This window comes from Sorex araneus, chromosome 3, assembly GCF_027595985.1.
Source record: "Sorex araneus isolate mSorAra2 chromosome 3, mSorAra2.pri, whole genome shotgun sequence".
Lineage (NCBI taxonomy): Eukaryota > Metazoa > Chordata > Mammalia > Eulipotyphla > Soricidae > Sorex > Sorex araneus.
The window spans coordinates 207,347,071-207,364,195 of NC_073304.1; the positions used below are offsets into that span (position 1 = coordinate 207,347,071).

Sequence of the window (17,125 nt, forward strand, 5' to 3'; positions counted from 1 at the left end):
TAAATCAACAGTCCTACACTCCAGAGGCAAGAAACTATTTCTGTGACATTAGCCCTATCTGAATTCACTTGAAGGTGAGCTAGATATAATTGAACTATTGATTTTTACTGTACCTTTGGTGATAAGCAGGAAATGTTATTTTATCCAACACACCTTATTAAGAATTCTGCTAGAAAACAGAGACGGTGCCTTCTCACGGTGAGCATGAAAATTGAGAGCCATGAGAGCATCGGGTCCAACAGAAAAATAGTTGTTCATGGTGAATTCCTGCGAGAGAGGGGAAGGACAAGCAGTGGTGGCTTCAGTGCAGCCTGGGTCACAGAGTGCCTGTAACTTGGAGTCGTTAAGACAATACAGCACTGGGGCCAGAGTGATAGAACAGCAGGTAGGGCATTTGCTTTGCATGCGGCTGACTCGGGTTCGATCCCTGGCATCCCATATGGTCCCCCAAGCACCGCCAGTGGTAATGCCTGAGTGCTAAGCCAGGACTAACCCCTGAGGATTGCTGGGTATGACCCAGAAAAGGGGGAAAAAAAGGAAAATACAGGACTGTTTCTGCATTTACTAATGCAGTTTACAGAAAACTGGTTTCAGTTCAAAGGCTGGTTAGTCTTCACCTCCTATGTCTGTTTAACAAATTCAGGCCTTATTTAAAAGGGTTCCTGTTTACGTTCGAACTTTCTGTTTCTGAGCTTCCCTTACATTTTCTTCTAGGGTTGGTTTCTGTTTTGAGGCCATATCTGGTGGCGCCGGGGGCGGGGCGGAGGGCTGCCTCTGGTGACACTGGGGTCACTGGGGGCTGGGGATAGACCCCGAATTCCTATGTCCAGCGCATCCTCCAGCCCTTGGACGACGCCCCCCTCCCCCCGCCCCAAGCCCTATACTTCTCACTCATTGAAACCACTTTTCCATCTCAGAGAGGCTTTTGTGACCCCTGGTCCCACCTGCCTCAGTTTTTCTACTTCCCCAGTCTGGATTTTTCCGTCTCCATCTCCAGCTCTGTCTCACTCCTGAGCCATATGCCGACACCGTCAGCTTCTCCAGTGAGTCATAGACTTGGGTCAATCTGAACAAAATCTAACTCATCCTTCCCTACTGAAACTCGCAGCCCTATTTTACTTATCTTGATCAATGTTACCTCCATCTGGCCAGTTCCACCAGCCAGATATCCAGCACCAACATTTTCTGCCTTTACTTATCAATCAGTTGCTAATTCTGGATCAATTTCACCTCTAAAGATTAACAAAAAAAAGCCTTATTTTTTAGTTTTTTGTTGTGCTGGGGGTTACTTTAGGCTCTGTGCTCAGGGATCACTCCTGGCAGACTTGGGGGACCATGTAGGATGCTGGGAATCAAACCTGGTCAGACAGCTGCAAGACAAGAACTTTGCCTGCTGTATTCTCTCTCTAACTCTCAAAAGCTTTGTATTTGGAAGTGCAAGAGACGGAATTCTGGTCTAATGATAGGTGTTTTGCAGCCAAGCTGCATCCCCAATTCCTTAAAATGCCTTTTTAAAAATAGGTACCTGGGGCTGGAGAGATAGCACAGCGGGTAGGGTGTTTGCCTTGCACGCGGCCGACCCGGGTTCAAATCCCAGCATCCCATATGGTCCCCTGAGCACGGCCAGGAGTAATTCCTGAGTGCAGAGCCAGGAGTAACCCCTGTGCATCGCCAGGTGTGACCCAAAAAGAAAAAAAAAAAAGGTACCTGCTCTCTCTGTATTATTGTCTATCCATTCTTCCATTCTATGATGACCTGTCTCTATTCCTTCTGCTTGGAAAGACTTTTTTTTTTTTTTTTTTGCTTTTTGGGTCACACCCACCGATGCACAGGGGTTATTCCTGGCTCATACACTCATGCACTCAGGAATTACTCCTGGCGGTGCTCGGGGGGACCATATGGGATGCTGGGAATTGAACCCAGGTCGGCCACATGCAAGGCAAATGCCCTACCCGCTATGCTATTGCTCCAGCCCCTCTGCTTGGAAAGACTTTTATTCCTTTTTTTCTGTTGATCTAGAATTGAGAGTGTTGGGTAGGGAGGGGAGGAGAAAAGGGAGGGGAGGGAAAGAGTGGGGAGGGTCGAGGGGATGGAGAGAGCGCGTCCAGAGGTGGGGCCCAGTGCCCCACACCTGTGAAGTGTGCACGTGCTCTCCCTCTGAGCTACCGCCCTGGCCTCACTCTGCCTGCCCTGTCAGCACCCACTCACACATCAGCTCCCACGAAGCTTTTGCAGCCAGACCCATCAGGAACCAAGTGCATGCACACACTCCACTGTATTTGTGGAAATCACCATAGCTGAAGCCCTAAAACTATGCCCTGGGGGATGGAGAGGCAGCGTAAGGCTCACACTGGTGGGGCCCTTTCCGGCACCAATAAAAACAAAACAAACAAAAATCCACACTAACTCCCACTCCTCCCTCCCACCGGGCCCGGTAACAACAAAACCCAACATACCTTGGGTTTTCGTAAGTTATAGTAACCTTTATTTGTTATTTGAACTTTCCATCTAAAACACAGAAGTTTTAAAAAAATTATCAGTGACCGTTATCAAATCAAATACCAATTAACGTACCAATCAATCCTGATGCCTGGTAAAAGAGGCTCTAATTAAAATAGCATTTGGGAAAATAAACACACCTAAGGAAACATGCCAATTTTAAGATTCAGCCCCAAGCCTTATGACTTCAACCCTAATTTAACAAAATACACAGAAACAACATAATACACTAGCCTCTATGTGGAGCTACATCTAACATAGTTTCTTTACTTTTTTTGGTGGTGGTAGGGAGGTGGGTTACAAACTCATGCATGTGTTCTACTAGCGTACTGCATCCCCGACTCCTAGATGGCAGTTCTGCATATAAGTTTATAATAGTTAAATTTTTAAAAACTGTGTGTGGTGCCAGGGGTCAAACCCAGGACCTCACACGTATAAGGCAAGTGCCCTCCCACTGGGTCACATCCTCAATGTTTAAGTAGTAAGAGTAATTTTCAAAATCTAAGATGGACAGTAACACCTCTCCATTAATAAACCAAATAATGTCCACAACATACACAGTCTACTTTTGGGGGGAGGTGTAACTTACCTATCTAGTTTTATTCCATCGGCATCCATCACATTTCTTAAAACTTGTGCGACTGGGATTTCTCCAGCGTAACCTGTCCCCCAGCCCAGAGTATTGGACAGATCATTGCCCGTCCCCAGAGGCAGGACGGCAACTTGTGGAATGTATTTTTCTTGTCCCTGGAATATAGAAGTTACAGCTTAGATTCCTCTTTCAGACAATTTGTAAGGAAACATTTCACCAAGTAACATTTGGTGAAACTTAAAAAGATCAAAGCAACAGACATAAAGAGAACATCTGTATGTGGTTTTGTTAAAGGTTATGCCAACTGTCTATTCATAGAATCTCATTCTTTTTTCAATTTTTTTTTTCATGGACCCACTATGAGATAGACCCTTACAAAGCTGTTCATGATTAGGTTTCAGTCATACAGTGTTCCGACACCCATCCCTCCACCAGTGCACATTTCCCAGCACCAGTGTCCCCAGTTTTCTTCCCATCACCACCCCCCCACCCAATTCCTAGCCTCCCTCTATGACAAGCACTTCTCTTCTCTCTCTCCCTCCTTTTGTGCACTGTGGTTTGCAATACAGATACTGAAATGTTGTCGTGTGCATCCCTTGACCTACTTTTAACACAGTAGAATCTCATCCTAAACCAGAAAGTGCATGAACGGAGAAGAAATATATTGCAGTACACGCTAAGTTCCTCTTTTCAGGGCGCGTGGAAAATTTGGCAAGCAGTCTGGAAAAATACTCAGCTAGAGGCTGAGTATAACATTTATTGTCGGGACATTAAATGGCTTGAATGCTAAAACAATAAATCCCGAAGGCAAAGAACATTATGTAATAATCTGTGATGATGCATGAGAAACCCCCCTGTGTGACTGATCAACTGTAAACATATGGGATGACATGACTCCCAACATTTTAAATTAACGACAAAACCGAGGAACTCTAAAGGTGGCTTTAATTCTGTAAGCTATTTTAAAACAGGCACATTCCTTCTCAGATTATAAAAAGAAATCCTGTTTATTATAGAAATTTTGATAAAAATAAATGGCATACAAATGTATTATCTCTTTTTTTAAGTGACTCGGAATTTTCAATGTTTTCTAGCTGCATAATAAAAAACAGAACCATAAATACTGTCTAATTGACTGCCCTGGAAGTGTCTCTGTAAAAGGAAAGCAGGTCTTCAGACTGAAATACCTTAATCTTCATTTCATCAACTGCATCCAGGACCCAGCCCACCGTACCGTCCCCGCCACAGACAAGCACTCGAGCAGAGTGATAGGGAAGCAGAGTACAAAGCTGCAGGGCTTTCGAAGGAGGAGTCTTAGTGACATCAAACACCTAGAAATGAATAAAAAGGAAAGCATTACATCAAACAATGTAGGCCAGGAGGCTACTTTTTGTCACACTTGAGGCAATGTTACTCGGGGGTTACTCCTGGCTCTGCACTCAGGAATTATTCCTGGCGGTGCTCGGGGGACGATATGGGATGCTGGAGATGGAAGCATGTGCAAGGCAAATGCACTACCCGCTGTACCATCTCTCCGGCCCCCAAGCACATTTTTAACAAGATGCCAGGCTCTATGTCTGGACTTGCTGTTCCTGATCTATAAAATATGAGTAAGATCCAGTCTATAATTTTTTTTTTTTTTTTTTTTGCTTTTTGGGTCATACCCAGCGATTCTCAGGGGTTACTCCTGGCTCTGTACTCAGGAATTGCTCCTGGGGGTGCTCCGGGGACCATATGGGATGCTGGGAATTGAACCCGGGTCGCCGCGTGCAAGGCAAACGCCCTACCCACTGTGCTATTGCTCCAGCCCAAGATCCAGTCTAATGACCAGGAAATTGAGGCACAGAAAGTTTAAATCATTTGCCTTTTATTCTCTGGTTAAGTAGGTGCTGAAACTCAAATTCAATCCTGTGGCCTATTCACTATAGATACCGCCTCTTTCCCATTCACATGAAACACAATGTGCGAAATTCACACCTCCAAATACTTCTTCCTAATTTTACTTTCTGGTGGGACCACTCTTGGTACCTGGGGGACCATGTGATGCTGGGGATTAAACCCAGGGCTCCAGTAAGCAAAGTCTATGCCCTGGCTTAATACAATTACTACTCTTTCCCCTTTTCCTTTGTTTTTGTTTTTTGGGCCATACTCCACAGTGCTTAGGGCTTACTCCTGGCTCTGTGCTTAGGGGTCACTCCTGGTGGGCCTGGGGGGGCCATATGGGATGTTGGGGATCAAACCCCGGTTGGCCATGTGCAAGGCAAACACTGTCCCCGCTGCACTGCTCTGTCCCTGATTATTACTCTTTTCTATAGTCAGAAGATTACAGTACCAACACAACAATGTTAGGACAATGAAAAACTTAAGAATTAAAGGCAGATACTTCTAGAAGGGAAGATTTTTCTTTTTAGTTACCTGCACTGGATTTAGGAGGATCCTAAATTCTCCCAACAGTCCTTCTCCCATGTTGGTTCCACTGCGAGAGTTGGCCAGGATTATTAATGGTGTCCATTCCTTTCCAAGTTTAGAGGATAGCTAAAATATAAATAAATAAATAAAGATAGAAGTGAAAGGGATTTAACATCTCAGTGATGAGGAAAACTGAATTTCTAATTTTTGGGTTTGATTTTGGGCTACCCTTGTTGATGGGCAGGGTTTCCTCCTGGCTCTGCACTCAGGGATCACTCCTGGTAGTGCTCAGGGGGCCATAAGGGTTGCTGGGGAATCGAACGCAGGTTGGCCATGTGTAAGAAAAGTGCCCTATCCATTGTACCTTTTCTCTAGCCCTAAGTTTGTCATTTCTTTTTTTTGTTTTTTTTTCACCAACCTGGCAATGCTCCTGGGTTAGTCCCAGCTCTGCATTCAGGAGTCACTCTTGGCAGAGCTCAAGGGACCTATGGGGTGCTAGGGGGTGAATCTGGGTCAGCCACATGCAAGGCATGTGCCCTGGTGCAGATGCCATTCCCAGCTCTCACCTTTGTGTGTACACATACATGAAGCTGCTCTGTGGTTTTACTGAGTGACAACCCAGTAATTCAGATCGTATCAGAGACAAAAGGGCTTGTATATCTTAAGATATGTATTTCAGAGCTGGAGAGGTAGTACAGGGGTTGAGCTATTTGCCTTACATGCAACTGACCCTGCTCTTATCTCTGACACTGGGCACAGAGCTGGGAGTATCCCCCAGCACTGTCAGGGTGACCTCACCCCACCCACCCCCCAAAAGACAAAGGCGATGCAATTATTAAATCTAATCACTGTATCACTGTAATCTCATTGTTCATTGATTTGCTCGAACGGGCACCAGTAATGTCTCCATTCGTCCCAGCCCTGAGATTTTAGCAGCCTCTCCTTACTTGTCTTTCCCAATGATTGGTGGCTCTTTCAGGGTCAAGGGAATGAGACCATTAAATCTAATATCAAAATTTAAAATATTAAAATACCCGTTTCTTTACAGGAATTCTGACAAATTTGCCATTAAAGATATAATTTTTTTGTATCTCTACATGGAAATAGTTTTCCTTTTGGGGTGCTGGGGACCGAAGTGAAGGCCTCACACAAGCAAGTCACATTCTGGGCCTGAGATATAAAACCTTAACTTTGAAAAGACAAAATGAAATAGTTCAACTTTTTTTGAGTATTCCTTTTTTCATTCTGCTTTGTTTTTTGGGCCACATTTACCAATGCTCAGGGGTTGGTTACTCCTGGCTCTGCACTCAGGAATTACTCCTGGCAGTGCTCAGAGGACCATATGGGATGCTGGGGATCGAACCCAGCAAGGTAAGCACCTCACCCACTGTACTATCACTCCGGCTCCTTTATCTGAGCATTCAAATGGGAAAAATATCTGCAAAGTTTTGCAATTACTCTTAACCTACTATATAAGGATGGAGAGATCCATTTAGATCCATTTCTCATGAACTCCACATCTATTACAAAGTGTTGCTGATAGTTTTAATAACCACTGTTTGGCACAGCTTGTGAGAGCGCCTAAGGTGCAACGCAAACCCTCCTCTAGGTACTCCGTGTCAAGTTCCAAATGGAAAACTTCTCATGTGAAGAAAAGTTCTCGTGTTCTGCACTGATAATCATCGTGAATCCCAAGCTTGGCTGCTGAATGAGAATCACCTGAGGATCTTGAAAAACACATGGATTACTGGCACCAGCTCGACCTACTAAGTCAAATGTGGTGTGAAGATGGACCCAGGAAACTGTATTTTCTTTAGGGGCATGCTTAGAGCTGGGACAGAACATGGAGGGCTCGGGACGGAAGCCCTGGGCATGTGCTCTGCCACTCAAGCTATGTCCCTGGTTCAAGACTCTGTATTTTTCTTTCATTTGTATTTTATTGGTTCACCATGGGTTAGAAAGTTATTCATGACTGAGTCTCAGGGGCACAGTGTTCCAACACCAGTTCCTTCACCAGCGTCCACTGCCCTCCACCACTGTCCCCAGCTACCCCCCAGCCCCCAGCCTGTGTGTTCAGAGAGCTCCCCAACTAGGCTCGGGAACAGTTTAAAGGTCTGCAGTGCATACTTTGCCTGGAGGAGGTCCAGATTCAACCCGAGTACCAAGATGGGAGTGTTTCTGAGACCCACCAGGTGTGGCCCCAGGATAAAAAACGAAAATAAAATTAAAAAATATCTCTCCAAACGAATGGGTTATAGACAATGATTTAGATATCATTAAAATAACATTTCAAAATTTATTTTTTAGACATGAAAATACTGAGAAGCCCAAATTTGTGATATATGTAGGTCCTATGGTTAACGATGGCATTTTCTTTGTTTATTTTAGTTGAATCACCATGAGATACACAGTTACAAAGTTGTTCATGATTGCCATGATGACCTTTTATAGTCAAGATACAAAAACATCACTAAGTGCTACATACTGACTAAAACCAATTTTTTGAAATCAATTATATAGAAGAAGCAAACTTTCATTACCTCTGCATAATCTGTTTTTTTGTCTTTACGCATCTGATTAATAGAGGTCAAGTAACTTGGAGGAATGATGAGGTTTCTGAATTCCCCAAAATCACACTTCTCATTCTTCAAGCTATTTGTCATGCACTCATCATGAACAGTTTTTTGACACCAAATGCACCTGTGGGGTGAAACATAAAAGACAATAATTTTAAAAAAAGGACAATAATTTTAAACCACTTTGCATACCAATCATTTTTGTCAAAAAAATTTCCAAGGGTTTGGGGTTGGAGTGATAGTACAGCGGGTAGGGCATTTGCCTTGCATGCAGCCGACCCAGGTTCGATTCCCAGCATCCCATATGGTCCCCTGAGCACCGTCAGGAGTAATTCCTGAGTGCAAAGCCAGGAGTAACCCCTGAGCATTGCCGGGTGTGACCCAAAAAGCCAAAAAAAAAAAAAATTCCAATGGTAAACTTTATCCTTGCTGAACGTAAAATCTGGTAAATGAAATACATATGTAATTGTACCTAGCAAGCTGTAACATATGAAACATAGTTGTGCTTTTAAAAACACTTGATAAAAGTGAGCAGTCAGCCCAGGTTCAATCCCCCTGTATTTGTTGTTGCTGTTGTTTTGTTTTGGGGCCAGACCTAGCAATACTAGGGTTATTCCTGACTCTGCACTCAGGAATTATTCCTGGTGGTGGTTGGGGGGACCATATGTGATGCTGGGGATCAAATCTGGGTTAGCCACGCGCAAAGCGCTTTAACACTGCCTCCATAATCTGGGATTCCCAAGACTCTTTCTGGTTTCTGTGAGGTTAAAGTAATTGAAATTGGGGCAAGAGAGACAGGACAGGGGTTAGGTTCATGCTTTGCACGTAGCTGTGCCTGGCTTGGCCCTGTACACATGGTCCCAGAGTACTGCTGGGTGCCCCTGGCAATCCTTGGCATCGCAGGGCCCTTGCGGCACTGAATCCTTGAGCCCTTCACACTGACCTGAGGACCTGGCTGGACCCAGTCAGCCTACAATTACAGGGTTTACAACCCTCACCCCTGCCTTGCTAAAGCACCACCCACCCCAAATTTAAGTAATACTAACATATCATTTCACATTCATTCTCTCAAAGGCACACAGTGAGGTTTTCCGGAAGCATATGACATATACTATGTCAACAGCCGAATGAAGGATACACAAAGCTGTGAAACCAAAGTGATATGCTAAAAATGTACAGCAACATCCGTTTTTGTTCACATATGTACTTGTACCAACTTTGTTATTTTATGATGCACTGTGCCTCGGTTTTAATTTATCACATGATAAGTATCAGCCCATATAATCGTATCAAGCTGGTTTAAAACAATGTTTCTCCGCATATTATCTGTGCTTTGGCTGAGGCAGGTTTACAAGGCCTAAAATAAAAATCTCTGTAACTTAAAAAATGCCCTGTTTGGGGGCTGGAGCAATAGCCCAGTGGGTAGGGCATTTGCCTTGCATGCGGCCGACCGGGGTTCGATTCCCAGCATCCCATATGGTCCCCCAAGCACCGTCAGGAGTAATTTCTGAGTGCAGAGCCGGGAGTAACCCCTGTGCATTGCCGGGTGTGACCCAAAAAGAAAAAAAAAAGCCCTGTTTGGGAGCAATAATACAGCAGGTAGGGCGCTTGTATATGGAATGCCGGGGATAGAGCCTGAGTTGGCTGTCTGCTGGACTGTCCCTCCAGGCCCACTACCCCATTCTTGATATGGCAGATTCTGTACTATTACAGAGGATGGCAGAATTAAGTTATTATGGTAGAACATATGGTTTGCAAAGCCAAATGCCCTCAATTCTAGATCTCTATAGGAAAAAAAAGTATGCTCACCTCTATTCTACAAGTTTTGGTATCGATTATTAAATTAATAAACATATACTGATAGACCACAGAAGCAAATTTACCGAGCCAAGACTTAAAGACCTACTAAGAATCAGCAGCTTTGTTTGATTAATTACAATGTATGTGGATATGGTGGGGGGAAAGGATGTAATGAAGAGGACTTAGAAATTGTCAAGCGCTGATTTATTTATTTTCTGGGGTGTCCAGGGATCAAACCCAGGGCCTCACACATGCCTGGCAATTGTTTTATTCTGGATCCTCAATCTCCAGCTCCCTAAGCAGCTCAAAATTTCTTTTTCATTTGTTCTTGGTGGTGCGTAAAGCTTATTCTTGGCTCTGCACTCAGAAATCCCTCCTGGTGGGCTTCGGGAACCAGAACACAGGGATCGAAGCGGGGCAGGCCTTACATGCTCTACTATCTTTCTTTCTTTTTTTTTTTCTTTTGCTTTTTGGGTCACACCCAGTGATGCTCAGGGGTGACTCCTGGCTTTGCGCTCAGAAATTACTCCTGGCGGTGCTCGGGAGACCATATGAGGTGCTGGGAATTGAACCCGGGTTGGCCGCATGCAAGGCAAACGCCCTACCCGCTGTGCTATTGCTCCAGCCCCTCTACTATCTTTCTGACCCGACCCACATAGATTCAATCCCTGGCACACCACATGGTCACCCAAGACCCACCAGGAGTGACCCCTGAGCAGAAGAGCCAGGAGTAAAACCACACCAGGTGTAGTCCATAATGAAACATGCTCAAAGTATAAAAACCATGTCATGTCTAAGTACTCTATAAATTAAAGGTCCTTTGTTCCTTATTCTGCAGCTTAACTGGGTCACAGGACTTTAGAGTGAATTATCACCAGTTGCCAATAGTGCTCTCTGAAATGCGAACTTATAGACTAGGGTTCCTTGTTCAGTTAAAATCAAGAACTTGGGGCCAGAGCAATGGGACAGCAGGTAGGGCATTTGCCTTGCATGCAGTTGACTGGGGTTCAATCCCCAGCATTCCACATGGTCCCCAGAGCACCACCAGAAGTAATTCCTGGGGGCAGAGTCAGGAGTAACCCCTGAGCATCACTGGATGCGATCCAAAAAAAGAAAAAAAAAAGAAAAAGTCAAGGGGCTGGAGCAATAGTACAGTGGGTAGGGTGTTTGCCTTGCACGTGACCGACCAGGGTTCGATTCCCAGCATCCCATATGGTCACCCGAGCACCGCCAGGAGTAATTCCTGAGTGCATGAACCAGGAATCAGCCCTGTGCATCGCCGGGTGTGACCCAAAAAGGAAAAAAAAAAAAAGAAAAGTCAAGAACTCCAGGAAAATGTGACATGGACTAGGAGGGTGCCTTCCCTGGGGCTTGAAGAAATCCTGACAGCAACCCTCTGTCTAGTGTTTTAAGATTCTCAGTGGACCTTTGTTTTCGTTCCACACTCTTGTTCCTATAAAGATCAAAGTCGACTGTAATCATGCATAGAGTTATCGGAACATTGCAGAATGCATACCAACTTTAAAGACACGGATCTTCCCCCCGGGGAATAAGGAGATACTTCCTAAGTTACAGAGAGACCATTTCTACCACAGATGAGGGCTGTACACCAAGCTGAGAACAGACTGCTTGGAAACTGTTTAGAGCTCGAAGCAAAGGGAGAAAAGGAGCTCTAGCATCCTCCACGGTCTTTGTGGAGACACAAAATTACTAGAAGCTTGTACTCCGGAAAGACACACAAATATAATGATTGTTCTCTGATAAAAATCACAGCACTGGTTAAAAGCACAGATGGCTGTTTCTGAGCTCAAATTTCTGACTCAGTGGGTCTGGCGTAGAGCTTGGGCTCCCAGAAAGGGGAGGATGTTACATTTGAATTCATGTAAGCCACAGATGATTCTTTAACCTAAGTCTCCCACATGCAAACAGTTCCGTTTCCTTTGCTCACTCTGGCACCCTCAGAAGTCACAGAATTTCTTGTAAATTTCTCAGGGCTGCTGCTGCTGGAGGTCTGGAGCTCTCACCCCGGAACCACAGAGCTAGAGAGACGCTTATGTCACTATCAACAAGGAAATAAAGCTCGGGAGTAGGTGTGAGTGGTGTAGCAAGCAAAGTGCAGGACTCCTGAGGACAGAACAAGACTAGTGTTTAGGAGGTCTGAAGTCAGCCTGGACACTTAACAAATGAAAGCCCAGAGGAAAAGAAGGAGGTTTTTTTTTTTTTTTTTTTTTTTTTTTTAAAAAAAAGCCTGACAGTTTTAAGAAACCACAAGCAGGGCTGGAGCGATAGCACAGCGGGTAGGGCATTTGCCTTGCACGCTGCCGACCCGGGTTCGATTCCCAGCATCCCATACGGTCCCCTGAGCACCACCAGGGGTAATTCCTGAGTACAGAGCCAGGAGTAACCCCTGTGCATCACTGGGTGTGACCCAAAAAGCAAAAAAAAAAAAAAAAAAAGAAAGAAAGAAAAAAAAAGAAACCACAAGCAGTCGGGCATTACTGGTCTATGTAGATTAGGGCTGGGGGGTGGCACGTAATTCTAAGAAGTCTGGCTCGCAAGGTGCAAAGCACATGGTGCTTACATGGGATATGTGTTTGAGAGAGAACAAGGGCTTGAAAAGCAAGCCAGTCTCTCTGTCCTTTATTATTATTATTTTTTATTTTTGGGGGGGTCACACCCGGCGATGCATAGGGGTTAATCCTGGCTCATGCACTCAGGAATTACTCCTGGTTGTGCTCGGGGGACCATATGGGATGCTGGGATTCGAACCCGGGTCGGCCGCGTGCAAGGCAAACGCCCTACCTGCTGTGCTACTGCTCCAGCCCACATGGTGCTTACATGGAAAGACTCGTGGTATAAGCTGGGAGAGCAACTGAGTTTTAAGCAGAGCAAGAAATCTGTCAGATAAACATTTCTAAAAAATAATTTGGGTGGAACTTCAGGAACACTAAGATGGTGATGATGATGATGATGATGATGATGATGATGATGATGAATGTTTCTGGGTCACACACACACTCAGGGCTTACTTCAGGCTCTACACCCAGGGGTCTGGGGACCAGATGGAATCCCCTGGAAGGCTCCGGGGGACAGTCCCTATGGGGTGCCAGGGATCAAACTTGGGTTGGTCATGTGCAAGGCAAGCTGGCAAGCTGCCCTACCCACTGTACTATCACTCTGGACCTTAAGATTATTTTTTTTAAGGAGCATTTCAAACACAGTCGAAATATTTATGGAAGCAATTTTAATCTGGCAAGGGAAGAAAGCATAACAACAACGAAAGATCAAAGAATTAGGAAAGCAGCCTCGTTCTCAGGAGGGAGGGATGCTTAGAGGACCCTACCGAAATGTGAATGATACCCAAAGCAATGGAAGGCTTACAAAATTCTGTTGGTTAAAAGAAAATTATTCCTAAATCTAAATCTGGTGTGTAAAACTTATTTAAAACTAGATGCTGACATAACAACATTCATGCTATTCCAAGAAAAAAATACAGTAACTTGCAATCATCTTGTGCCAGCTTCCTAGCTCAGATCTTTTTACTTGTTAAATAAAAACGTTCATACTGAAGATGTCCAGACTTAAGGTAAAGATAAGCTCTCTGTGAGCATTCCTGCCCCTTTCCTGGAGGTTAGAAACCCTGGACACCAGCTCTATTTTTAAATTCTCTCAGCTGTGAAGCAGTTAAAATAAATGACACACGCAAACACCCTCTTTACCAGTCTCTCCCATGACAAAAGGACATCGTCACTGACTTTAAGACTATACTTAAGATGACACCCATTGTGGTAGGTATTTGAGTCTCATGCTCCCGGACTGAGTTAGGGAGTGTCTTTTAAAACAGCGTGCTACTACTAAAAGGGACTTAAAAGACGTTTAAGGAGCTACAGGTCCTGCAAAAGCATCAAACAAAACAACAAATCCCTCTAAGTGTCCTTTGCAAGTCAGCCTCAATACCTTTTATTAACAAAAGATCTCTGAAGTGCGGGCTGGCTGTAACACCTGCTCTTTATCCTTCATGCTGAGCATTTACTTCTCCAAGGAAAAGTTAACTTCTCCTTATAGGAGGAAAGGAATAGTAACAGAAGAATAGTAACAGAAGTAATTGTAACAGAAGCAAAAACAAGACAACTCTCCTTATAGGAAGAGGAGAGGAATAGTAACAGAAGAATAGTAACAGAAGTAACTGTAACAAAAGCAAAAATAAAAGACACATAAAGTACTCTGGACTTGGAGGCTTCGCGATGAGTGTTAAGAGCTGACTTTTATTCCCCCACGGGGCAGGTGGGGTGAGAAGAGGCTTAGCTGCATCTCGGGCGCGAGATGACTCACACAGAGGCGCCGGCTCCTCGCAGAGCACCGCGCAGGGATGTTTATGAGCCCTGAAGTGGTCTAGGCCACAGGCAGGATAAAAGCAGCCCTGTCTGCTCTGAAAGGTCAACACGCCCCCACCCGTCCCCACCACCGCGCGCGCGCATTGTGAGTCCCTGGATCCCCACCCGGGCTGTACCTGTAATCACAGAGCTTGGGCTGACTGCCGCACTGCTGCCTGCACACCACGCAGGAGCTGCAGAGGGGCACGTTGCCCCGGATCCAGTGGTGGGCCATGGGCTCCCGGGCGCCGCCGCCGTCGCTCTTGAGCATGATCTCCTTGCACTGGAAGCGCTGCTCGGCCTTCTTGAGGCAGCCCTCGTCCACGCGCAGGCCGCAGCAGTCGCAGAAGGCGCCCTGCAGGATGTGCTGCGCGCACACGCAGCAGTAGGTGGGCTGGCTGAACAGATCCGTGTCGCGCCAGCCGTGCTGGCTCCGGCGGAAGATGTCCCTGCGGTGCAGCTGCCGGCGCGAGCGCTGCAGGCTGCACCAGAACGTGATGAACACGGGCAGCAGCACCGAGCACAGCGTCCACAGCACCAGGTGGCCGTCGGCAAACAGCCCAGCGGCCGGCGCCGCTCGCTTCTCCTCTTCCATCGTCTCGAGCGCCGGCTCCCGCTTCCTGCCTCGGAGAGACACGGGCGGGGTCGAGCGCGGGCAAGGGCAGCGGGTGCAGGTGGTCCTGCCCTCCCCGGGGGGCGCCGGGGAGGGATGCACGCACCTTCTTCCCGGCGCCGGTCTCCACGGCCGCGCGCTCTCACGCTCGAGTCCCCCCTCTTCCTCCGGCCCCGCCTGCTCCCCCAGCCTGGCTCCGGGAAATGCGCAGGAGATTGAAAGCGGCTCCCCCGCCACCTCCCCCCAGTTCCCAGGGGTGTCCGGCGCCGCCGGGGTCCCTAACGGTTAGCGCTGGCCTCCCACTTCCCTCGCGAGCACCGCGGCGCAAACAGATGCGCGGACAGCTCCCGGCCCGCGCGGCTCCCGCACCTTCGACCCTCTAAAGAGGCCTGGGCGACCGCGGCCTCGGGCCAACCCGCTCCCGGGCCGTCTTACCTCGAGCGGAGGCGGAGGCGCGGCTGCACAGGCCAGGCCTCGGGCCGCACTCCCACCGACGCCGGCGCAGCGTTGAGCGAGCCCCGGACTCCGCGCGCACACACGCACTCACGCACCGGGCACAGGAGCGGCGGCGGCGGGGGCGGGGCCAGCGGCGGAGGTCCCGGGCGGGGCGGAGGTGCGAGGTGGGACGCGAGGGCCTCTGAGTCCCAGGGGGCGGGGCCTCGGGGAGAGGCGGAGATGATGGCAGGGGCGGGGCTCGGAGAAAGGTGGAGATGGTGGAAGGGGGGCTTCATGAGAGGCGGAGATGGATGAAGGGGCGGGGCCTCGGGGAGAGGCAGAGCCGATGGAAAGGGCGGGGCCTCAGGAGAGGTGGGAGATGGATGGAAGGGGCGGGGCCTCGGGGTAAAGCATTCGGTGGTGATAGGGGCGGGGCCTCAGGAAAGGCGAGCGAAGGGTGGAAGGGGCGGGGTCTCAGGAGAGGCCGCGCGGATGAAGGGGCGGGGCCTTGGGGAAAGGCGGAGATGGTGGAAGGGGCGGGGCCTCAGGGAGAGGCAGAACGGATAGAAGGGGCGGGGTCTCAGGGAGAGGCAGAGCGATGAAGGGGCGGGGCCTCGGGGAGAGGCGGGAGATGGATGGATGGAAGGGGTCCTGAAGGCGTGGCCTAAGAAACAGGCTGGGCTGAGTGAACCGGAAAGTGGCGGGGCGGAGGGGGATGATGAGAGAAGATGGGTATTTCGGCCTGGTAGATCGAGATCATAGAAGTTTCCAGTCCGTGTGACTGACTCATGGAGTGACGGCTGTGACCTTCATTTTCCTCCCCTGCTAAAGGTGGGATCTGGCACGGATTTGAATGCTGGCAGGAAGAAGAGTGGGTCCTTTGAGTATTGTGTGCTAAGTATAATGGGAAAATCCAAGCGAGCAAATTAACAGATGTCTCCTTGGTCCTTGCTAGTTGTTCATTAAGCGCATACTGGCTGAGGGCTTGCTATGAGCCAAACTCCGTGCAGGGAATCCCGGCTCTGCCAGGAGCCAGGTCGGATGAAAAATGCCTGAGAGCACCTATCTATTAGCCCTTCTCTAGTGGCCTACTACACCCACGCTCCCCGTTCTGCTTTTGTGAACCGCCATCCTGAATTATCACCCCCACCCTACACAGGAGGAACACCAAGATTCCCAGAGGTTGAGAACCGTTCTTTATAGCTCAAAGGGCAGTTGTTGGCACTGCAAACAGTAGATATGCAAATTTCTACTTCCTTTTTCTGCACAAAGAGTGCTTTCCGGACTCATGGTTAAGTGATATGAACTAAAGTTTCCAGTCATGCATTTGAGCCGTGCTGCTGTCGTGTTATGTAGCCTGGATGAGATGGGAGAGGTGCAGAGGGCACCTAGGGGCTGGGATATGACCCCACAGCTCACTTGTGTCTTCTCCTGTCACTTGACCTCTCCGGGCCTCAGACTCCTCATCCGTCATCAGGAGGGTTGAATGATATCATTTAGTCTCCCTTCTCCCTTTTGTCCTCACATTTACAGAAATAGCATTGTTTTTTCAAGACTACTGTTGAGGCAGAGCTTTTAATATTACTCTAAATTTAAAAGATGCAGAAGATTATGCTTCTATAAAAACCAGATTTTTTTCACTCCCATTCTAGAACATTTGAGAAAATGCACAGAAATATAAAGGAAAAAAGAATCATCCATTCTCAGCCAAAAGGCCACCTGCATTTATTTTGTACTATTTCCCCCATTCTTTTCTATAGCAAGGGTGGTTTGCTTTTTTGCATACATACTTTAGAAAATCTTTTTGTTTTAATTTTATTTACTCTCC

General features: G+C 47.3%; 1 protein-coding gene across 2 annotated transcripts in view; it reads right to left on the bottom strand.

Moving 5' to 3' along the window:
• The window catches only part of DGKE (diacylglycerol kinase epsilon), a 28,559-nt gene extending 13,061 nt beyond the window's left edge, over positions 1-15,498 (bottom strand). Inside the window, exons 1-8 of one of the 2 annotated variants that reach the window (XM_055130735.1) lie at positions 15,298-15,498; positions 14,387-14,873; positions 8,041-8,200; positions 5,507-5,626; positions 4,279-4,422; positions 3,089-3,246; positions 2,457-2,508; positions 154-267 (exon numbers count right to left, since the gene is read on the bottom strand). In XM_055130735.1, the coding sequence (XP_054986710.1) occupies positions 154-267; positions 2,457-2,508; positions 3,089-3,246; positions 4,279-4,422; positions 5,507-5,626; positions 8,041-8,200; positions 14,387-14,844 (1,206 nt within the window). In that variant the 5' untranslated portion in view covers positions 14,845-14,873; positions 15,298-15,498. The remainder of the gene's footprint in view (positions 1-153; positions 268-2,456; positions 2,509-3,088; positions 3,247-4,278; positions 4,423-5,506; positions 5,627-8,040; positions 8,201-14,386; positions 14,874-15,297) is intronic. The other variant, XM_004608644.2, reaches the window with a different exon arrangement.
• Between the last annotated feature and the right edge of the window lie 1,627 nt (positions 15,499-17,125).